This window comes from Haplochromis burtoni, unplaced genomic scaffold, assembly GCF_018398535.1.
Source record: "Haplochromis burtoni strain Fernald_Lab_line unplaced genomic scaffold, NCSU_Asbu1 Contig_4, whole genome shotgun sequence".
In the NCBI taxonomy this organism is placed as follows: Eukaryota; Metazoa; Chordata; class Actinopteri; order Cichliformes; family Cichlidae; genus Haplochromis; species Haplochromis burtoni.
The window spans coordinates 4338907-4363370 of record NW_024582365.1 but is presented as its reverse complement, the minus strand read 5'-3'; the positions used below and the strand labels follow the sequence as shown (position 1 = coordinate 4363370).

The 24464-nt window shown below is 39.9% G+C and overlaps 1 protein-coding gene across 3 annotated transcripts in view; it reads right to left on the bottom strand.

Moving 5' to 3' along the window:
* Window positions 1-4598: 4598 nt before the first annotated feature.
* The window catches only part of tsc22d3 (TSC22 domain family, member 3), a 32670-nt gene continuing 12804 nt past the window's right edge, over window positions 4599-24464 (bottom strand). The window contains exons 1-3 of one of the 3 annotated variants that reach the window (XM_042221580.1): window positions 11784-15150; window positions 6817-6868; window positions 4599-6239 (exon numbers count right to left, since the gene is read on the bottom strand). In XM_042221580.1, coding sequence (XP_042077514.1) covers window positions 5970-6239; window positions 6817-6868; window positions 11784-11983 — 522 coding nt within the window. In that variant the 5' untranslated portion in view covers window positions 11984-15150 and the 3' untranslated portion in view covers window positions 4599-5969. Of the gene's footprint in view, window positions 6240-6816; window positions 6869-7433; window positions 8166-11783; window positions 15151-24464 lie in introns of those variants that run through there. The other 2 variants (XM_042221584.1, XM_005913394.2) reach the window with 2 other exon arrangements.

The window sequence follows — 24464 nt, the reverse complement described above, 5'->3', positions numbered from 1 at the left end:
GTGTGTGTGTGTGTGTGTGTGTGTGTGTGTGCGTGCGCTGACATAACTTGTAACCATGGCCACCCAGCCAACACCAGCCCACAGTACACTAAACACATATTTTGAAGTTTATGTATTCATATCAAGGCTGAGTGGCTCGGAGATGTAGGAAGCGATCCCTAATAAACCTACACACTAAACTGTTCTAATCAAAGACTATATAAATAATTCACTCATTTTTGAGGTTAATAATTCAGTATTTTTATTATTTATGAATATTATTTCCAGCTCCTTATTCTACAAATCTACATATTTCCAGCACAGTCTGGAGTTGATTTTCCACACTGGCTCTCCCTCTTGCCACAGGCCAAAGCTTGAGCAGAGAAAGACAGATGTTTACAACACATAATCTTATAATAATAAATCTTAAAATCTTCTGAAGAACTTACCAAGCAATATTTGTGGTGTATACTAATAAGACTTGATGAAACTTAACAAAGAAAAACAACCATAGACATTTTCATCTACTGTATTTCCACATAAAACCCATTTGCCGCTATGTTCATCTGTTTCTCTGTGCATGTCAGTGCACTTGATTACCACCTGCTGCACTGTGAAAGACCACAGTACACAGATCCACATTCACTAAATCCAGTGGACATTAACAAAATGGACTAAGAACCACTGGTTTTAAAAATGTATTCAAAAGAAAAGAAACAAAAAGTTCCGAATTTCTCCTTGTCTATTTTATTTCATTCATTTAGATCAGTGATTATTATATCAATATTTTATTTCCAGCTAAGGCTTTTTATGATTAGCCACTAATTAACAAATCTTATGACTGGTGCATATAATTATAAAAGCACATGACCTGGTCAGTTTTACAGACTACCTTATCTGTATTGATCACATAATGCAAGCATTTTCTTTCTTTGCCACCAGACACATGTCACATATTAAAGCATGACTTTTTGGGGCTTCACGTGCTGGCTCTTGCTGTGCAGTGGTGCCCTGAACTGGGGTATGACCATGAATCAGATGAGTGGTTCATGACCTCGGACCTTTATGAATAAGATGCCGTGACCTGTCTGCATTCCTAAAGTGGCTTTGATCAGGTAGAACAGCAGCTGATGCCCCCATGCAAAAAAACAAGAAGTTGCCAGAGCACTTCCACAGTCAAGATCTAAACAGCAGAAATGCATGTTTACAATGTGTTCATTTTCTTTTGTTATATAACAAAAACATTGAAAAAATGTAAACTTTAAAAAAAGGATGAAAAGAAAAAACTTGAAAACAAACCAAGTGAATCACAGAATTTTAGTGAGCATTTAATCCCATAATCAGGTCTGCAAATTGAAATATCCTCACGCATTAAGGAATTCCCAGAAAAAAAAAGGAAATTTTTCAGAGGTTTGTGATCCAAATTTGGATTTGATAAATAAATAACACGTTTAACACATTTTCAAAGACCCACCATTGTCCACTCTGACCACATATTTAATATTGAAAATTTAATATTGAAGATTTCTGTTGAGTCCACCCAGACACACGTCTCATGTCTGTATAATAGTACAAATTAAGTGAGAGAGAACAAACATAGCTACATTCATTCACATGACTCAAAGCATAACCAACACTAGCCGGTGTCTCTGATCTGAAATACCTATGTCATGACCTGGATCCAAGGCCATGACAAAACAGAAACGGGCAATGGTGGACGATAAATTTAACCCTTAATCGTGATAATATAAAGCAAAGAAAAAAATAGCACATGTTTAGCAGAAGTATTACCTGCATGTGTAAATGTGGCCATTTAAACATGGTGAAATGTAGGGTGTTTTGGAGGATATATTACAAAACCCCAAAAAACAACAGAGGAACATACAGATGCATGTGGGTGAGGAAGGAGAGCTTAGTTGGATTGGCTTTAGTCTTCTTGAATCCTCAGACTAGGTGCACGAAATCAGATGATTATATCAGCCTAGCATTATTATGTACCTTCAGGAACACAAGGGGAGACTTATTAGCCACATCACCACACACTGGTAGTTAGGCAGGGGCTGTCGCAGCTTGTTTGTCTGCATGGTTGGACTTTGTACATTTGAGGTGGTTCGGTCTCCTGTGTCAATTTACCAATGTATGGGAGAACTTCATATGCTGACACAAAGTCATGATCAGAGAGCAGAGAAAGGATCAATCTAAGCAGTGGTATAATAACTGTGCAGACACACTGAATAATAGAAATGTCAAAATTAACTTGTACATTATTGTTTTTGTCCACCCTGCTTCAGACATGAACAGTTAAACCTGCTTTAAGAAGGTCAAAGGTCTATCAAACACACACACAAAAAAAGCTGAGACATAAATAAAGTCTTTCATCCTTCACGCTACAGTTTTCAGAAGTGCAGAAGCAAAACAGCATTTTTTTTCTCTTTTACATAACCATCTGCCGTCAACAATTTTCAACTCTTCTGAACTGCTTCTTCTGGAAAAAGCAGAGCGACTCTTTGTTTGTATTACAAAAATGTGCAGGGCATGAGACTGCATAGCAGTATGACACGGAGTCCAAATCTGACGTATTTTTCATTAAACTCTGACTTTAAAGTTGTCGTGCTAAATATGCTGACATTCAGGAGACGCACAAGTTGTATACGTTCGCATGAAAAGCAGTCCGTCTAAATTATCCCCTTGCATGCAACCCCGACCACACTGAGGCAGATCTGACATATCCCAACGCCACCCCCGAATTTCCATCTGGAACAGATGTTCTTTTTTTGTTGTATTGCATAACACTGGTAATCCAACACAAGCTCGTCTCTGGGCCGCCTGGGTTCAAGCAGTCTAAGGATTACTTCCACACCTAAGGTTATTCCCAGGCTTTTAATATTAAAATGAACTCCAAGGGAAGTAGTGTGGTATCACTGATGTTTTGATTTGGACTAGTTTTCTTCCTTTCGTTAGAAATTCCGGTGGAAGCCTAAAAAAGATTTTGAAATGTGGTCAATAAATAAAAGAACCAGAACATGTTCTACAAGTAGACTGGTAAGATTATTACCTTCAAGAGATTAATGTTTGACATACAGTATTTTTTTTTATGACAAAATATGATTTATTATAAGGGTTAGGTCTTTATGGATTTGATGCAGTGAGGTATGAATACATAAATCTTCATGGTTAATTTGCCCGAATTTTCCTAAATGAACACATTATTCCCAGAACATAGTGTTTCTAAACCTTATGGTAAATGAAGCCAAAGGTGTAATCAACTTCAGGCTTTTTTCAGTTCCTGCACTCTTTGGTATGCTGACTCCACTGACTTTGCCAAATATAATTTTTCCTCTACAGAGCACCAGCCATTAGCACAAGTGTGGTTAAATTATGGCACCACTTCCTGCTGTAGTGGATCCATCATGATGCCTCTTTTGGCTGAAATGCACAGGGATTCATATTTGCATGGATCTGACTCTAATTTTCTTGTATAAAAGAAGTCAATAGACACCTGTCTCCAAACTCCTTTTTACATAGTATAAATGCCCTCCGAGTCAATAAACTGCACCTCCCTCCTGTTACCTATTAAATGAAGAATGCATGTCAGACATATTGATCAGGACCCTCCACCTCACATAAAATCGGTTGTTGTGACACAAAACACCTGGAAAGACCACAGTCTCTTGTTTATAAGGAAGCACTGGTAACAATGCCGTGTTCACAACTGTGAAATCTGATCTGTGATGATGGTTGTGGGCCAGAGACATGTCTCCTCATTTCAACTATGCAAGTCTAGTTTGCGTACCAGGGAAGCCACAACATGTGTAGCTGCACACAAGCTGCTGTGACTGGCTGCCAGTCCGTCTGAAGGAAAATGCTTCTTGGACAAACTGTTTTTTCACTCTGCCAGATTCCAATCTGCATGCAACCTAACTATTATTACTTCGCTGTCATTAGCGGTCGTGCTGGTTTTGACTTTGGAAAAATAAAGAGTGAGTAATAAGTTACTTTCTCAAATTGTCAAGGGGTAAAAAAACTCCAACTCTGAGCAGCCATAAATAGCAAACACAAACTTGTGCTGCAGTACCCCAGAGATCCATGCATTTCACAATTTCACAAATCACATGCTGTTTGTCAGACTTCATAAACACAAACAGGGCACGCAGAATTCAATAGAAAATCAATGTATTCAGATACTGAGATGAAGAGGCTACAAATTCCAGGAAAGCCATGCTAGTTTGAACAGAAGTTGAAGGGTTGTTTACTCTGAAACTCAGATGAACGGATTTCACAGCTGTTCAACTTTTGCCCCTGAAAATAAAGTCTACTGCTGCAGCTACTGAGTTTTTCCTCCCAGATTCAGATTTCTCCATTACAGAGTATGCAACTTCACGTCACGTACATTAAGGAAATCCATTTTAAAGATAGCCATTCTTGAATGTATCCCACTCTTATTACTAAAATTCAGCAACAAAAGCATGTGATGGTACCACATGACATTTTAGTGATGGGATGATATTCTTAGTACTAACACTACCAGCCCTACTTAAAAACTACAGACACTATATAGTATGAACCGAAGGGCAGACTTAATTTAGAAAAAGAAAAAGAGCGAGAGCGACAATGTCAGCTTATTTTATAATGTAAACAAGGTTTATTGCAAATGTGCAGTCGTATCCAAACATCTAGTGAACAACTCTTTTGAGGATACATTACAGCAACAATACAGTCATCTTTTACAAAACAAATACAAAGGTCAGCTCTAGTTACGACGAAGACTTCTCCCTGTGAAGTTTTGCACATGGTCCTGGTTTGCTCAGCGTCTGCTGTTGTGTGGAAAACATAACGAGTCTTTGGTAGCTAGAAAACAACAACAACAACAGCAGCAACTGAGGACAGTGTGAGAATGCGTTCCTCTCTTTCTTTACAGGCACTGTTGTCATGCCATTGTTTTCGAGTTGGCATCTGAGCAGGTAAACAGGCCAGATGCTCGATGACGCTGCTACAGTCAGGAGTGCATCTGCAGCGAGAAATGCAGGTGTCTGCTTGCAAGTAAGCTATACTATGTTAATCTCAGGACTTTTAAACTCTATGTACATTGTAGTTATTCCGTCAAGAGTTAGGAAAACAGATATGCACCATATATTACAAAATAAGAAACGTTTGAAGAAAAAACACAATGTTCCTACTTTACAAACGACTGATTTTTGTTCCAAAATCAAAAACAAAAACAGAGCAGGATTAATTTTCCCCCATAAGCAGCAAGCCCCAACTGCAGGCAATACAAAATTACGCTTTTTGAATCATTAACAGTATACTGATCGGTTCACCAGCTCTAAAAACATTAATCTGTACTGACCTCTACCTCTGTTGCCCAGCTTATTCTGTTAATTATTGGTGTTATGCTCGGATGTACACAAACACATCAGCAATACATTGTCGGTACAGGTAAAGTCTTTGTTATGTGGCTGAAATGTACTGCTGCCAGGCTTTTGAGACAAATCCACGCAATGGGGCACCTCTCACTGAGACCTGGAGGGCCGTCTCAGATGGGTTTCCTGTGAGTAATGGAAGAGCAAACTCTCCACACTTTTCCAAGTCAAGCACCTGCAGGGCCAGCCCGATCAACACCTTCTCACCTATTGGAAGGGTTAGGCTAGGCAGGGAAAGCCGCCCTCTGTCAGCAAGTTCTCGACTGTGTCTAGTCAGAACCTTCTCGCTACTCTTAACACTTTCGTCTACATTAGAGGGAACATGACAAAAAGCTGGACGGTATCAGAGGACGGGCCTGACATGGCACCGGTCAGAGCGTCTTCAGTTCTGGTCTGTGCTTATCAGTGTCAACAGTTCGTTTGTGTCCCATCGATCATTTAAAGCCCAGATGCTTCACCTTCATTGTTTTGAAGAGATCTCTGCGGCAGCGATTTAATGACGCTTTCATTCAAATGGAGGTCCATAATTGGAAAGAGACAGTGGCTCTGCCCGCCCCAAGGCAGAGCCACTTATACAGCAGAACCAGTGCTGTGGTTGCAGGTCTGCTGCTGCTGCTGCTGTTCCGGAGTGCCCTGGATGTTCTGATTGTCTAGGGGTAACAGCACATCCGTCGGGATGCGCGACTGGAACTTCTCCAGCTGCTCTGGACTGGCGAGGTTCTTCAGCAGGTAGTTCTCTCTCTCCAGCTGGTTGTTCTTCTCAGCCAGCTCCTTGATCTGTTCCTTGAGGATCTCCACCTCCTCACGCACTGCATACATCAGGTGGTTCTTGACAAGGTCCTGTCATAGCAAAAGAAGAGAGGTTAGTTTAGGTACATAACACGGAGCAACTGTTACAGCCTACAAGGCTGGTTTGATTGCTTGCACAGTCTAAAAGAAGGACTGGGTTTGCCAGCCAAGTTTTTCCATTAGAGGATATCTGCTACTATATTTTACCCCTAGTCTCACATGTACTTCTTGTGATCTAGCAGGCACAATAAAGTTCACATGTTACTTAACTCAAAGGTGCACATTCCTGCACGTTTACTACTTTGCACGGCAATAAAGCGTGCAGCAGCCTGTGCTACGGTCACATTGCAGGGACTTCCTAGAGACTTCACAGAGAGCTGATTTTACATAACTGTATTTTGGGCGGTCGTTGATTATAACTGTTCTGATGTATGAATTAACCTTTAGTAAAGAAATCTAGCAAAATCTCACAGTTTTAAGGTCTGGGAGGAAAAATATCTACTGTGATACACAATTAACATTTTAACTTTGTGGTTATTATCACTTTGAAGGAAACAGCTATGCTACTTGTACACTGCATGCATGTGTAATGCATCTCGGTGTAGTGGCTGGTGTGTTATTAGCTTACCATGGCCTGCTCGATTTTGTTGTCGATGGCCACAACGCTAGCACCAGAGGCACTGCAAAAGAGAAGAAATAGAGCCCATTAATTAACATTCTGCAACTTAAAACTCTTCAAGTCACCTCATATTCCACAAAAGAAAAACAAAGAAAACATGTCGCTCCAATTCTGGGAATTCCCAGGGTTACTAAGGTGAAACAGAAAGCATTCCAAACGGAAATGAAAACCGTTTGCTCCGCTGGTATCTTGGCTACTTTTGCCAAGATACCAGTTAATTGCTTTTGGAGTCAGATTAGGGTTTTATTTAGGTTTCAGTGTAACCTTGTTACTGAGTATGCGGCAGCCAGCTAGCGATAAGGCAAACAGGGCAGAACAGATATCTGTTCAAAGTCCACAAAGGCAGCAGAGAGAAACACAGCTCAGCAGAAAGCATTTGGAAACTCTAACATCAGAAATCGAGCACATAAATGTGTTTTGAACCACCAGGAAAGCATTCAGTATTGAAGCAGAATGAGGAAATAAAAGAAAAAGAACAAAACAGACGAACGTTTGGTAAAACCTCACACATAAATAAAAAAGAACCGCATTCGAGTATTTGATGACCATATCGCAAAGATAATTACCTGTTGTCAAGTTTGACCGAAACAACGTCTCCTCCGAGTAAAGAGGAGAAGAAAGAGATGGAGAAGTTATGCAACTGGTAGACGGCAACCTCCATTGGTGTTTTAGCGAACATCTCCGTGCTCATGTTGAGTACCAGACTCGTTTGGATAATATTTCTCGCCACGTTTGCGGCTGGTTGATCAGCTAAATAGGGATCCGGGTTTGTTTCGTCTTTAGCAACGATGCACTAACTCGCTTCGGGCTGAGCGCAGTGCTGTGTCAGGTTTGTCAGCTTCGCGGATTTTTACAAGCGACTGTCTGATGCTATTTCTGCCACCGGCCAGTATTTGAACGACTGCCGTTCTGACGTCACATGACGCGTGCATGAATTAGTCAAATAAGCTGAGAAGGAGGGGTGAAGGGAGGGGGGCAGTTTTTTTCTTTTTGGTGCCTTCCAGTGTCATGAGCAAAAAACAAGAACAGTGTGAGATTGATAAACAGCCACGACCTCAGCATTTTTGTTGTTTTTTTGACATAATAGTTAAACCATAGGTCACGTAGTGATCATTCAATACCTTGATCATAAGATTGGCTGTAGCATTGATTATGTGTTTGGTCTTCATTTAACTACTTTTTATGTTTTTTTCCTCTGCAGGTTCAGTATAATCAGGATAAGCATGATGCAATGACGTTCAGAACTAATAAAAATCCCAAATACTAAAGTGATGCATTAATTTTGCATCCTTCTTTTTATCTGTTTTATCAGATCATTAACATGGCTATATGATAATTATTGCATATATATATATATGGTATATAATACTTGTATCACTTATATAAGCAAGCATAACCCTTTAAAATGAAAGAAATATAAGCTTGATGTGGGTCTTGAATCACTTCTCTTCAGTAAACCTTTTTGATAGTTTAGCCGTGCACCAGTTAAAGCAAAGCAGTCACGATAAACAATTAGGTTTCATTACCCTTTTAGTAAACAGTTACTACTCCAAATGCCGAGCTTAAACGTCAGCATTTGAAGGCAGCGTCAGCTCTGCCCCGCTGCTGAACTTCTCGTGAGTCTCTGCGAACCCACAGACCGAAATCCGCAAAGCTGCAACAAGTAGTAGAAAACAAACTATCTGAACACGTTAGCCTGCACTGTTACTCGTTCTTGCAGCAAATTAAAACCATCGATTGATGTAAATAAAGCCAAAAAGTTTTTCCTTATACTGTCATATGGCTAATTTATTAAACGGGCTTATTTAACAAGTGATTTTTAATGTGACTTCTTAGGAAGATTGTTTGTTTTTTTTTAATTTATTTTTTTTATCGAGTTACTTTACATGTCAGTACTGACAGTGTTACCGACATGTAAAAGAAAAAAAACCTGACATTTTTTTCCCATGACTGGTTGATGATACTCTGGAGTTTTTCACAGTATATGCTCTAACGGAATGTCCTGCACCATCCACACGTACCATATGCACATGTTATAGGTACTTTTCCGTCCTATCCACAGGTAAATTTCCAATCAGTCTATGTCTGAACTCTACCGGTCTCTAGTGGTGAAAATGTAGACTACAGTGCACTTGGGCAACAAAATTAATTAGAGGGAACCTGGTGTTTCCTTGGGAATTTTCCGTACACCGTACATTTCCAGGTTGTTTTTCCAGTTCTGGAAATTCTCAAATGGCATTCTATATTTATAGTTAAGGACTTAGCTCCTACTTGTTCGTATGGTATATGCCTACCACATCATTTCTTGTTCCTTTTAGTTTTTATCACACTACAGTCCATTGTATCAGCCAATAAACAACATACTGCAGGATATTTAATGGGTGATCTGTACCTCTATAGCAGAGGTGGGCAATTAATTTTCCCAAGGGGCTCACTGGGAAACTGGGATTGTTGTGGAGGGCTGTACCAACAAGCTTTTAAAGTGATAAAATTAATATTGAGCAAAATTGAGTTCAGCTTATTAGTACTACCCTCCACAACAGTCCCAGTTTCTCATGTGGCCCCCTTGGGAAAGTTAATTGACCACCCCTGCGTAGTTACATCAAGCATCAACAACCTCTTACTGGAGTACATCAATTTGCAACGCTCTCTAAGCGAGACCTTTTCGAACGGGCATGTTACCACATGAAGCTCAAATGCATCCACACAAAGCATAAAATAATAAGTCATTTGTCACATAGGATAACTACAAAGGATACAGAGAGAGAACACCTGCTGTCATCCCATTTTTTCCATCGCATTACCCACTGCTATTATTGCGTAATAGACCTTGTTTTCGCTGCAGGTTTTAATAGCTTTAATGTAATTTCCCGGCACTTCTCAGCTGTCACATTATGTTCCATTTTGTTGTTGCAATTATCTGATTCAATACTGATAATAAGCCAATTACAATTTTATTAAAGAGTCTCTGCATAACAATTCTTCTACAGGCACATCAACTTGTGGAATATTCAACCATGGATAACTTTTATGCAGATTCCCTGCTGAGGGGATCAACTCTATTAAATTTTGCTCATTCATAATCCACATCCTTTCAGTCATATCTTTTAAAAGGATATTAGGTCTATTTAAATAAGGACAGAAAAAAAAATTAGGATGTTATCTGAATAAAATAATTCAATTATGAGTCCAAAGATATTTTTTGCATGATCACACATGCCTAAAGACCGTGGACCTGCATTTAAAATATTAAATAATCCCAGACCTCTAACTTTTTATAACTTTAAAAACCAAATTCCTTTTTTTTCCTTCAGTTTTTTTGAAAGAGGAGAAGAAGGAGTTGTGTTACATAACAAAACAATTAAAGTGGAAGGGCTGACTTCTGGTTGGACTAACAAGGCTTAGCAGAAAGCACAGTGACTGGGTATTAGGGCCCATCGTGCCTGTCGTCTCAGATTTCGTGCTGCGACAGTTCAGCTGCCAGGTTTAATATCCAGCCCGCTTCGAGCAATGAGAGACAGGTGAATTACCCTGCCCAGCAGTGATAGTCCCATTTTGGAGGAAGGAGTCACAGCGAATGTCTTCAGCTGAGATGCACAGATAGGACCTACACAGTGGGGAGCCTTCCAGCACAGTATAACCAATGAACCGCATTAGGTAAGATGATCACAGTGTAAACTGAGTCTCCTGCTTTTCCTACTACAGAAGCTTTAGAATCGCTCTGATACAAATTTAAGTGATGGAAAATAGTGATTAAATTCCTCCTTTCAAGAGGAATACAGATTTTTCCTGCCTTTTCAAAAAATAAATACCCTCGTGTTTCCGTGGAACACCTAATGCCTAACCATTTCGGCGTGTGCCCAATTCACTGAGTCATTTTGGAGCTAGGCGATGGCCCACAGTTTCCATCAGATGTCTCCTGCGCAAGAGCCAACTCCATTATATAATACCATGATTCATCTGTACTGATGGCTTCAAAAGAATAAGGCCGTCACATAATACCAGCCTTCCAGCTTTTTGTTATGAACAGCATTTTGGGAGTTGTACTTTTTCCCCGTCAAATTGAAGCTATTCATAATACTGCAGAGAAAATATATACAGAAGAAAAATTCTTTTTGGGCCAATTAGGAATGCATAGCGTGGATAAGAGTGTGGCCCGACAATACTCGTGCATGCCAAAGGTTGCAGCCAGAGGCTATCTCAGAGGAAGCTGGCAGTGTGGGCAACAAGAACAGCTACAAACAATGAATACTGAATTCACACTGAACTCATTCATACACTAGGACACCCAGAGGCAGTCGTTATTATCTCATCACCTCAGACTCTTGAGCCATGAATAACAATAGGGCACATGGCCTTGGTCTCTCTCATGAGATGTTTCAATAAATTCATGCCCTGGTATTGAATGTAACATTTCTTTATGTGATATATTGTGCAGGCAGAGAGTGATGACAGGATTGACACTGCTATCCAAGGACTGGTAGTGATATCACTTTTCCCGCTTTCAGTGCCGCGAGCACAAAAATCCATTTTTCAAAGTCACCACGAGCAACAGTCCAAAATAACACCCCAAACGAACGTGTTACTCTTATAATCCCCATAAGTACATCTGATAATGAGCCTGAAGCTGCAGCATTTTCTTCTAGTGCTGTTTCTCACCACATGAGCAGATTGAACATTATGAAAACTGTAACGGCAATCATTTCATTTAAGGATTGTAACTGCTGAAAATACTGCAATGACAACTCTATATCATTTAGATGTTGACAAGCTGCCAGCCTCCAGAGCTCGTCTTCTCTTTAACCGCCTTTGGCGTGCGCATCTGTCACAGACACATGTTACTGTCGAGCCTGGCAAATGTCCCCACACCGCAAGCAAGACAAATTCTCCTACTGTCCTCGGCCGCCCCCACTTACCGCCGATCTGGCCTCTTGAACAGACTCGGTGAGTAAGGGGGTGAGTAGCTCATAGGTCTCTCAGGAAAGTTGAAGTGCTGGTAGTGACAGCAGAATCTCTGGGATTGTTCGGCCAGCCGGAGGGCGCACACCGACCTAGGAGAGGGTGGTCGTGCCCCAAGAGGGGCAACTTCAGCAGGACGCGTCTTAGACTGTCCCATTCTGGCTTCCAAATGAAGAGGCTGTTCAAGAGTCGAAAGCCCTCTTAGTGTTAGCTCACTGTTCTGCTGTTGTTTGCTCTCAGCAGCTGTTTTCTCAGAGCACAAAGAGACAATTGAGGTCTGGCGAAACCTCTGGATATGCAGCCATAGCTGTGAGTGCCATGCTCAGGCTGACACTTGTATGATGCGTCTCCAATCTGGCTGAATACAATGGCCTCAGAGTTACAATGAAAATGCCAGTTTGCTGAAATGGCGCCAGCGGTTTCATCTCTAAATCACTGGAGTGCCTCTTTGAGGCAAACAAAGCAAAAGGTATTTCTCTGACTGCACCTAAAGGGAACAATCATCATGCCTGTCTCCTTACCTCATGTAATCGGCCATAATAAGTGCAATAAAAATATCATCGGGCCATTCTCCTATGATGTGAAACAATCTTGTTAATGTAATGAACCTTTACACCACAAAACAAGTTTTTTGGACACCTCATTACACAACTCCTTATAATTTGCATATAACTTAGCTCAGCTGCCTCTTATGCAACATGCCTTATCATGTACTTGAGTTAAAAAATCCCAAAGTACTTTTAATTGCTGGGTTTGTCAACTGCAGTATGCTTTCATTGTAATCAAAGGGTGTAAATGTTTGAAGAGCTACTGCTGTTGTTAAAGGTGTAACACCAAAATGAACCCACGCTTTGCATAACTAGTTTCTTTCTAATTTGACAGCTCCATGTAAGTGTCTCGCATGTCTGTCTCCATTTAATCCAGTCTGTTGACAAGACATTTGATAGTCTGTAGACTGTGATACACAGACGAGTGTGGTTTTACACAACAGGACAGTATGTGAAACCAGTTCTTCAAGCAAATCTCCAGTGCATATGTAGGGCTATCAGACAGAAAGCTTCATCCATCTTCATCCAGAAATGGGAGTCTGTGGCACATTTTAAGGGAATAAAATATAAAGGCAATAAGCTTTTAGTCAGCACTGATAATCTGGTCGGTTAATTTTACCACACTGCTTGGAAATTAACAAATTGCCATCTATATTTCCTTGTCGCAGAGGAATTTTGGGTTAACTCAGTTCACAGTGTCAAACAATCACAGATCTCTATCAGCATTCAGGGTTGTTTTTCTTGGACAGCTTTCCTCCAGATCTGCTTACTTTACTGTACAGAGCAGTTCAGGAGCAGTTCATGTTAAATCTGTAATATTTAATCACTGTGTATTCTGCAAGGTCACGCAAGGAAACCTGCTTTCCTACAGTTTTACAAGGTCACATTTGTGCAGCTCAGGGCATTTTTGTCCTGTAAAGTATGGATTACGTATCCCACTTAATGTAGTGTTTACTTTTTATGTAACCCCCTGACATAGTTCTCAATTTGCCTGCAGTAAGCAAGAAGATGACAGTGTGCCAACCAGTTTTTGAGCCCCTTGCTTTTGTTTTTCCGCCACACCAAAGGTGCCCTGTAATTACATGTCTCGAGAAAGTAATCTTCCTACCGACCAGACAGTCGATCATGTTACAACATGTGGTGTTAAGTAACTTTAAGAAATTTGAATAACTGTGTTTCCCCGTCTCTTAAAAGAAATGAACAGAATAAGAATGAGCTTTGGGGGGAAAATGTAAATATGACTTTTGCTGTCGTATAATTTCAGAAGAGCAGTGATGATGTAAATCCTAGATTGATTTTCAGTGAAACAGAAAGAGGAAAAAAGGAAGAAATTACACACCTGGGATATAAATATCAGCCACCAGCTGCTGTATTAAGCAGGTTTACTAAATTACAGGCAAAAAAATATCAACTTTGAGGGGATTACTTATCTACATTAAAGGCTTTAATTGTGATCTTCATAGTATAAAGAAGAAACATTTCTTCGCTTGTTTTTTAAAAGCCCAATCTCACTAAATCAGAAGCTACAACAAACAGGTGTGTGTGCGTTCGTGAACATGTGTAGTCCTCGCCATCTGTAGGGAACTGTACCTATCTGATTAGTCCCTTGATAGAGAACCTCCTTTGCTTTATAACAGCTGTCTGGGTGCTAACCTGTGTTCATTATCATTAAAAAGACAAGACAAGGACTACTGGCTTAATGCAGTTTCCCACGGCAACATAAAGGTCCGTTTGAATGGTTTGCTTACCAGAAATTGTTATTATATTTCATTTTAGCTAATACATAATTATATTCAGTTCATTTACAGTAGCTTTCACCGTAACTAATAGAAGAACAGGCACTATTGTAGGAAATGGTGATGTGCAGTATATTGCAGTTAACAAGCGTGGGGACTTTGCAGCATCTGGCACCAGAATGCAACTCAGCAGAAGTCAGACAGCTTCAGGCCATAATGTAAAGATTTACCTTGTATTCTAACGAGCAACATGTTCCGGCTAAATTTACTGTGAAAATACTGAAGTAGAGCGGAGGCCCAGAGGACTGTGTTAAGGGAATATCACAGGTGAAACCCTGTCAGGCAACATTCATATCCCTGCCCCAAATCTTCCCCCCACAAACAGTATGTTCGAGTCAGTAGCCCTTAGGATTCCCATCTGTGTTTTAGTGCGTTTACACTGACATTGGCAGAGGAGAACAGGCGCACACACATGCAGACACACCATATTGTTCACTCTGAAAGATGGCAAACTCTCTGACTAGTATGGATGCAGTTTAGTGATCTCTCAAAACGCTACAGGGGTGCAAACTGGAAAGGAACTATGGGTTTACCCAATACTATATCCTGTTCTGTTGATAATGGAAACATTTAAAATAAAAAATATGTATCCAAGACAGATAAAAAAAACATTCTGTGTTTACGTGAAAGTATGTATATATTTAAAGACTGGATCTAGTGGATGACACTTCGCATGGCTGGATCACATCCCAGAACAAAGGGTTGCAGAGTTCACTGCCATTAATCTGTCTAACTATGGAATGCTGACATCGGACTAGATATGGGCACAGGCTTCACTGAAATCCACTGCAGTCTGGTGGATCTGCAGCAAAGTTGACTGTTACACACATTCATCCGTTGATACTAAATGATAGTATCAGGTTTAACTTGTCAGGAGTTGGTTGGATTTACTGTCAACCCTATCAGCAACTAGAACATTAGTAAGCAATTAGAAATGTGATTTTAGCACAGGATGTTCATCATAATCATGGCTGTCACTGGCAAGCATACAGTATAAGTAAATACAGTTAGATGGCTAATGTCACTTTTTTAATTATATCTCTGTACACTACCATAGTGAATTTTAAATCAAAGCTAAGATCTGACTGAAGTGCAGACTTTCAGATTTAATTCATAGGTTTTGTGAAAAAGTAGTTTATTAACACTTTATTACTCCTAATAATTTCTATCAATAGTCCCCAATTCCCAGATGTTCAAAATTAGTTGACCAAAATAGAATCATGCTAAATTTAAGTACTGTGTTTAATACTTAGAACAAAATTATTGTAGTTAAAGACAGCCCGTGGGCTCTGTCAGGTCTTCAGTAGAAACCACTTTCATCCACTCCTTGTTTGTCTGTCTTTCTGTTTTCACTTTTAACTTTAATAACTGAAAAGCATGATCTAATGGGCAGAGATCAGGTGACTGACCTGGGCACTGAAGAATATCCCATTTCTTTGCCTTGAGAAACTCTCGGGCTGGTTTTGCAGTATGATTTGAGTCGTGCACTGTCTGATCAGTTATAGAGCAACTGAGTGAATGTGAGCAGAGAGAATACGCCCATACATTTCAGAATTCATCCTGCTGCCTTAGTGATCCAGTTCCACTGCCAGCCATACATGCCTATGCCACACAGATGATGCATTGATGTTTCACATCATGAGCTTTTTTCTCTCCTTCTCCATTGTTTTATATTCCCATTAAACTGATACAAGTTCATTTTGGTTTCATGTGTCCATCCTCTTTGCAGACCTGTGAAGACTCTCAGAGGTTTTCTGGAAAGGTTCTTCTGGCTTTCCTGTACTTGAGTGTAACTAGTGGTCATGAAATATCAAGGGAAGGGGCCTCACCTGGCCATGAAACTGTCTGTAATTCGTGAATGTTTTTGCTCTACCCTTTGAGTTAAAGCTGAAAATGCACTTCAGTCACATTTTGACTGGTTTGAAATTTACTGTGATGGTGTAAAGAGGCAAAATTACAAAAAATAATTTTATTCTTTTTATTCTTGATGGACTAGAATAATGAGCAGTCTGCAGCTTTTTAACAATAAGGAAAAGATGAACATCTTTTTCTTTTTAGCTCACTTTCACGTGCATGTTTTATAGTATCATTATTCTTTTCATCTTCTTCAAACTATTCCTCATATTCATGTTACGACCTTTCATTTTATGTACATTCTTTCTTGTGATTTCTTCATTTTTCCATCTTCGTCGCTTTCCAGCTGAGGCTGAGCTAGCTGAGCTTGCAGCTGTGTGACCCGAGTCACCAACAACTGGGACAACACTGGAGGGAGCTTAGGCCTCATTGAGCCATCCTCTGGTGTGTGTTTATGTGTTTGCTTGTGTTTTGCTTGCCTGTGTGTATGCTGATGAATCCAGTTGGTCACACGTTTGCATACGTGCATACTCGCGCGCGTATGACCTTGTCAGCATGATCTGGATTTAACTGGATGATGAACACCCTGCTAACTCTCACTGTCAGTGTCATCCAAACACTGAATCGTTCCCACAGACTCCAGCAGGCTTCTCCGCTGAGTATTAAAGCTAATCCTTTGTCACCTGCGACACGACGATGGAGCAATGACAAAGTTCCCACGGATAATTTGAAACAAGTCATTCCCGGTCATTATGACAGAAAAGCACATTTGCAGCTTTAACACAAACGAGCATCAAACAAACCGCCTTGCAACAAAATGGAAAACAGTTTCCAAAGAAATATGTCGTAAGTCTTTCAAAAGAACTCGAAAGAATTCTAAACCTTTTATGTTGCCTCAGTTACTTTATGTTCTGAGGTGTCTCTTACATCTTTTATTCAGCTATTATTCGTTTTTTAGATTCTTTTAAGCTACTAAATACAGACATTTGTTGTCTTTTGAAAGAAAATATCAGATAAATCATCACTCATTTCTTGGTAAAATTACTTTGAAGCTAAGACACGGGTGCTTTCTCCTAAGTTCCTACCATTAGCCTGAGGAGGATCCATCGCAACCTGCTACACCGATCTCTACAAGCCCAACGACCTATATTATTCTCCTTTAACAAGACCACATGAATGACTCAGATCATACAAAACGCCGTATATCAAAACAAAGATGATAGAATAATGTGTAATATATCTGCTGTGGGTGAGATGTGCAGTTTACCCAAGACTTTAAATCACCTTAAAGGCAAAATAGTTTTTTCAGCGTGTAAAAGAATATCATTATTAAAGCTACTGCTTAAGCACACATACTGTTCCTGGAACAAACACCTACACATACACATGCAGGCTACTTCACACTACTGTAAGTGTTCCGACCAGAAATAGTAACGCAAACAGAAACAGGGCGAGGACCGCTTCTCATTTGTAATGAATACAGGCCTTTAATGTTCCCTCCAGGGATCTTACCCGGTATTTGTGTTATAGCTTGAGGCAATGCTATTGAAAACTCTGACTGATTGCTACAGACTTGGAATCGGTGGAGCAGCTGCATGAAATTAGGCTTGTTTATATGTAAATAAGTCCATAAATATACCCAATCTTTAAAGTTGCATTAAAGGCATTTACTGAGGAAAGCCACATTGACTTTTTTCTCAAAGGGAAAGCTGATACAAGTGCAGCTGTGAAGGGAACTCATGTATATTCAGCACCTAATTTGATTCCCCCCCATTCCAAATAGTATCACCAAACCATTTAACGTTGAAGCCAAGAAATCCACAGGGGTATTCAGTCTGTGCAGGCTCACAGAGGTATGGCGTGGATCAAATGCGGGAGAGAAGCGCTGAAGGGTGAGAGGACACTGTGTACACAATATTTCCTCAGCCTGTCTGCATGGTGAGAATCTCATGGACGGCCTGAGACAGACGAGGACAAGGCCAGATGTGCTGGCCACCGTTGTACTTCAAAGAAAATATTTTGCAGTTGAGTAGAAGCCTTATCTTCTTCAGAAGAAAAGCTGAAATATATATATATCCTGATGAAAGTTAATGGGGAAGCCTGTTTAATCAACAGAGAGATCCTAATCTAAGTATTTAAACTAACACATGGATGAGTAACGGGGTACTATCATGTTAAAACACTCTGTTGATGTTTTACTGATAGTGTATCAATTCTAAAAGGAAGCATCTTTTTGGTAAGTGCTGGTGTGAGCATGCATGTATTTGTATGTATATTTACATGAAAAGTATTGAAAATAGATCATAGCTTTGAGCATGTTGGCATCTGTGCAAAAAACATATAAGTTTTTTTTTTTGTTATTCTAGGCTCCGTGAATATCCAATCATCACACCCTGTATTTATTGTATTTATAGTTTGTCATGGTGTATTTATTATATTTATGGTGTAAGTCTGCCTTAGCTATGGAGATGCCATTAGGACCAGTCATTAAGACTGCAGTTGAACTTGTGCTTAAAGTTTTGTACAGCATTTGAAGCCTAAATCTTCAAATGTGGCACCAGTGAAAGGGAGGTTAGATAGGCCTTTGATAGATGTCAGCATCCCATCATTTAATTATTGTTTACATTTTGAAGGCAAATTAAATTCTGAGACAACCTCAAACACTTGTTTTTTTTTCTCAGTTCAGCAGAATTTATATTGTAGCACAAGAGCACTTATTTCAGGATGTGACTCAGCCAGGGGAAGGATCTACATCCACTCTGTTGTGTGATCCAGATTTAATGGGAACACAGTGATATGCTGGCACTGTGCTGCGATTGGCTGAAATGTTGTTTGTGAGTTTAAAGGAACCCCAGCCTATCCTGCCCTCAAAGAGCCAAAATGCCTGCCCCTTATACAGAGATGTAAGTCTTCTAAACTTCACTGTCAGCCTGTGCGAGTGTGTTTGTTTTATTATTTGGGTCGCAGTCCATTTGTAGATGTGTAGGAGAGTAGGGAATAATGAAACAGATAAGAACTTGACTTAACAGGATATGTGGTGACATTGATTAATTAAAATAAACGCAACGTGATGTGATATCTTATCGCACATTAAAAACAAAATGATATGAACCAGAAAAACATAAACATCTACAGTGTTGCAACATGTTGCATTGACAGAGTTTAGGGGTTTTTCCATCCGCGTGGAAATGAGGAAATTTGTCTTTTTACAGTTCTTATTAAAAGAAAACCCTCTTAGTAACTGCTCAGTTTGCATTCTGACAGCAGTTTTCTTTTATTTGTTGTCATCTTTTTATTGTATGTGGAAATGGTTGCCATAAAGAGCTTGAAACCAATCAATCATCGTCTTAGATTTTTACCCACACAAAGATTCTTTTTAAATAACCTTACAGCAGGTTCACGATGTCTTTAAAGAGAAAAAACAGGAAATATGTCCACTTAAGTGACTCTTGAACTTGAAGCCGGTCACAGTATGCAAGACAAATTGTCTATCTGCAGTGTCATTTTCCCCGTTTCCAAGCTGCATTTAAGAGCGTAAACATGATTTGCCATTCCAGTCATTGTATCAAGACGCAGGTAAACAATCTAGGACAAACTGGCCCGCGTCCAGCGTGTACCAAAGGGTTCCAAAGTTCACTTATGAAACTGGAGAACACTCTGTTCTGCACGCACACACCACACAGGTACTGCCACTGGTCATACTTCTGCGCATGTGAAGGTGTGCATTCAAGCATGGATGCCAATAACGCTAAAAGATCCCTACATATGCATGCATGCAAGAAGGACAAAAGTACATCAAGATAGAAAAGCAGACCTACGCAGAAATCAATGTGCACATGCATAAAAAACACAGGGTCACTAACGAATGCCAACAAAGCTAAGACACACACACAGACAGACAGAAAAGCATGCCTGCGTACTAGACACTCTGTCGCTGTCTGAACATGCAGATTTATAGAGTTTGGCATACAACTTCTTTCACTTTTAAGGCACCAGAAAGAAAAGATCTTTAATAATTGGGAACCTTTCATAAGACCGAGGGTTTTCACTGAATGTTGTTGGGTGATTAACAATAGGATTTTAAATGCTCAAAGTTCAGGTCTAGGAAAAGTGGCAGTCTAATCTGTGGTTTTATTCACTGCTATCAGTGACTTTAGAAAACTATTTTAATAGTGCACAACAACCGAACATGTAAGACAGTGATTGCTATGCTTGTGATCTTTTGCAATGAACCCTGACGCTGACGTAAAATCTTTAATCAGATCTGGCCTATGGACAAGGAGAAGTGCGTAAGAGTCCTTTATTTTTTTGAAGATGGACAGATTTGCAGACATAAGCAATGTTTGGGAGCCAGTAGAACCTGTCACCTTATCTTGACAGCTCACATCACAGAGTTCAAGCGCTGATGTACGAGGCTTCCCACCAGAATGGCAGTGGCTCAACTTTGTGCAGATGCAGCGAGGTTGGGGGAAACACAAAGCAGAATAAAGCATGTGCATTGTAATTTAGGGGTGCCATTTCTCTGTGCGGCAGAAGGTATTCAGAAAGAACCGAGGCAGATCATAGGGAAGACTGCTAGAGGTGAGTGAGGTTAAACACTCAGGTACTGCATTCCAGCAAAGCATAGTGTTCCAGGGCTGTCTTTAGCCTCGGTCCTGCAACAACTGAAAAGCATGCTGCTGGAACGATATGCAAACTCTGAGTTCAGCTTTGTTGTTGCAAACAATTACAGCGCACAAAGCCAAGTATGTCCTAAGCTCTTTTCAAAAGACCTCTAGGTATCTCACAATATTTATTGACTACAGACATTCAGTACGTCCATCTAAATATGCTGAGCAATATTTAAAATATATAGTTAAAATTCAAAATGGCAAAATCAGATCGGGCTGACATTTGTTATTGGTTTAATAATCATAAAGAAGTAAAGAGTTGTGTTCCCTTTTTCAGCACCTGTCATTCTTTATCTTTACAGTAAATCCACACTTTAGACAAACAGAAAACCAGTGTCAGTAAAAACCAAATATGATATTTTTGAGGAACTGTTTCAGGAATTTGCAGAAATGAAACAAAATCCTGTATTCCGCAGGTTCCCATGATAACTCCTGACCTACATACACGTGCACACACACAGTCACACCATTATCACCGGTTTCCAGCCTGTGTGACTGATTGTTTTCTTCACACTCCTTTAATGACTGTGGTGTTCTCACGAAGACTCTAATTACATTCTGAACACAAAGGCGGGAGCACGGCGTGGTGCCTGCAAGGTATCTGCGCACCTTTACGATGCAAAAGCACCTCAACAAGCCAAAAACGTTATTTCAGAGAGACGTACATATAAAAGCAACTTGCCAGAATGTGATTAATTTAGTAGTGTAATTTTTGTGTCTTGTCTGCCACCTTGTGCACAGTCCTTTGTCCTGCCGTCTGTGTCTTTAGGCTCTTTGTGTCTGTCTCGCTCCTCCTCTTTTCTTCCTCTCTGCCTGCACTGCACACCTCCTCTAACAGCTATTGTTATTCCTGTCCTTTCATACAGTCTCAGAGCAGTAAATCCTATCTGACTGGTATGCTTTGGGACGGCCTAACCCTGACTCTGTCTTGAGATAATTATCCTGTCTCTGACCTGTCTAGTCATATTCGTGTTGTCTGGTACGCAGTCACCTTTTTTTGACACAGGTGTTGCCGTGAGAGGATAAGACAGCCCATTACATAAAGTATATGTAACTGTGACCTGCATATGGACAAACAATGGGAGGGGTTAGGGTGAAAGAGCAGCCGCCCTGTGCTCAGTGAGCTTAGATATTTGTGTTGACTTTGCAAGTGTACCATGTCTGGCCTGTGTTCTTGAATAAAGGTGAACACACAAGTGATGCTGCCCAGTCACGTCCTTTCACGCTGTTGTTAAAAACATAAAGCAAATCTGCCGAAAGGGTGAAAGCATTCAGCAACCTATAGATGTTTTTTAGACTAGAACCCCCCAGAAATTAAACACAAAAATACATGAATGAGCATGTATCATAATTTACTTCAAAAATCCAAAATATAATTGAAGGACCGATTTACATTTGCAGGATTTGCTCAAAAAGGAAACTGAAGCTACAGAATCTTAGCTGTAATATGTTCTGCTGCTTTAATATTTTATACCCTTTCAGCTCAAAACAAATGCATAACAGACACAGGAACTGGTCTGATGACAAGAACTCAGGGTATCACCTTTCATCAGAGCGCAGTGCACCAGTTATTATTTGTCTGCACTCTGCCGTCTGGGGACAGGACTTTACTTTCTATTATAGGCAAAGCACAAAGCTACCGGACACCAAAACAGGAAAATGTAAAAATGAGGAAGAGAGGAGGAGAAAGAGGGAAAGGGCTTTCACAACTGTTAGGCAGTGTTTCCTCTGATAGGAGGCTTTGGCTGTACTCCCAGTTCTTTAGGTAAACTGTCAAATAACAGGGTTACCTTGAGAGGAGCGCACTAGTTTTGTTTGGAAGAGATGTCGTGAAAAAGTGCGTTAAAATGACAAAGGAATGACGTCTAGGCAGATAAAAAAATAAACTTTTAACTCAGTTGTTCAACCTAGGAAAACACTGTCACAAATGTAAACCTTAAATTGTAAATGTGCAAAATTATAGTCGATACCAAATATTAAGTAGATATACTAAACAAGACATGTATGGCCGTGTACAAATGATGATTCAGTAGGATGTGCAGGAGTAACAGTGCATACATTTGCAAAACTTGTTAGCCTCTTATCACGGGATCAAGACGATAAGAACAATCTAAGTCTTTAATCTGTCCTACTGCACGTCTCAATGTGTCTGTGAAAACAGGTGGCATGGACTGTTTAACCCATCACTCCAGGCTAACACTTTTTAGAGCCATTTTCCATCTAGTTAATACCACTGTGGCCTCAGATAATGTGGAGACTTGTTTAAAATATGAATCTGACTTCAACGGTGGCAGCGATGAAAAGAAAACAGAAGTGATGAAACTAAGATGTTAAGCCACTGGCATGAATACCGGTAAGAGTTTGCTTTCACACTGAAAGGACGAGTGTGGAGAAATATATAATTAAGTGAACTGCAAAATCAATTCAGTGGTGGCACTGGGGTTTGCTATTTTATTACACAAATTTTAAAACGAGGATTCCCAAAAGACGAACTTGGGAGGAATTCAAATTGCTTGTTCCCTGTTGACCATCCAATTTGAACCAATGGATTTGTTCCCAACTGTTTCACTGAAATGCAAATGCTTGTTAAGATGCCAACTTGAGAGGGAAATAAAAGACATGCCCCGGGAGAGGTGCTTACTAAGGCACTTTTCAGTGTGATGGCCTAGATATTATTGCCTCTTAATATTGCAAGAAAAACAAAACACTCGAGAGACAAGCACTGCCTGAGCTGAATCTGATATCTCCTCCTAGAGAGCACATTTGAATATGAATAGGTGGAAGTATCTTTCTTTTCTTTCAGTTGTGTTCTTGTTTTTATTATATATATGTTCTCCCCTTGCTGGCTGTCAAAGAATAACAGTGAGGGGCTTTGTGTTTTATCAGGGTGTTTCTCTGAATTTCTCAGTGATACATGCTACAATAACATCCTTTCCCTTCAGAGGGCTAGCACATTGGTTCATGAACAAAAAACCCCTGGAAGTACAGCAAAACCACTCACTAAAACTACTAAATGAATCTGGAAAAAATAGATCAATTACAAACTGATGATTCTTGTGACAAATTGATGGAAAATGCATGGGCTGGCCAACATTTTCACATTGTTGTTTGTTCTTTTATTGCAGAATTTTCAGGGGATCCACCTACAGTATAGTGATTAAGAAAAACTAAACTTTGACTTTCAGTTCATGGAAAAATACTGTGGTAACAAGATAAGATAACTAATTTGTTGGCTGTTATAGATAATGGGCATTCTGATACATGCAGGGGCATGGTCTTGGCTAATAATCGCTTGATGTGCAAAGAAGAGTGCTTTAAACAGTGCAATTTGCTGTACATTTGCTTCATATGTACTTAACATGAATTGAGGACGTTGCTGTCTTTTCTGTCTGCAGTTCAGCATCTTACTTTGCTAGGTAACATGATGACATCATAATATATTATGCATAGCAAAGGTACTGTTATTAAATTAAAATTATATTTTTGTAGGTGCTGCAGGTGCATGAATGCTACAAATTGTTAATTTTAGTTCAATGGTAGGTGATTGGAAGGCAACATGATGGCATCATAATATATAATATAGATGTGAACTGCCAGGGGACTAAGAGACCTTTGTGCCAGTTTGGTAGCTCAACTACTAATCATGTAGGAGGACTTTGCAGGCAACACAATATATTTGCTGTATTATAGTAATATGCTCACACTAAATCTCACAGCTTCCATTTAACAGCTATTTTTAAAGGTATACTTAAAAAACATCCAACGGATAA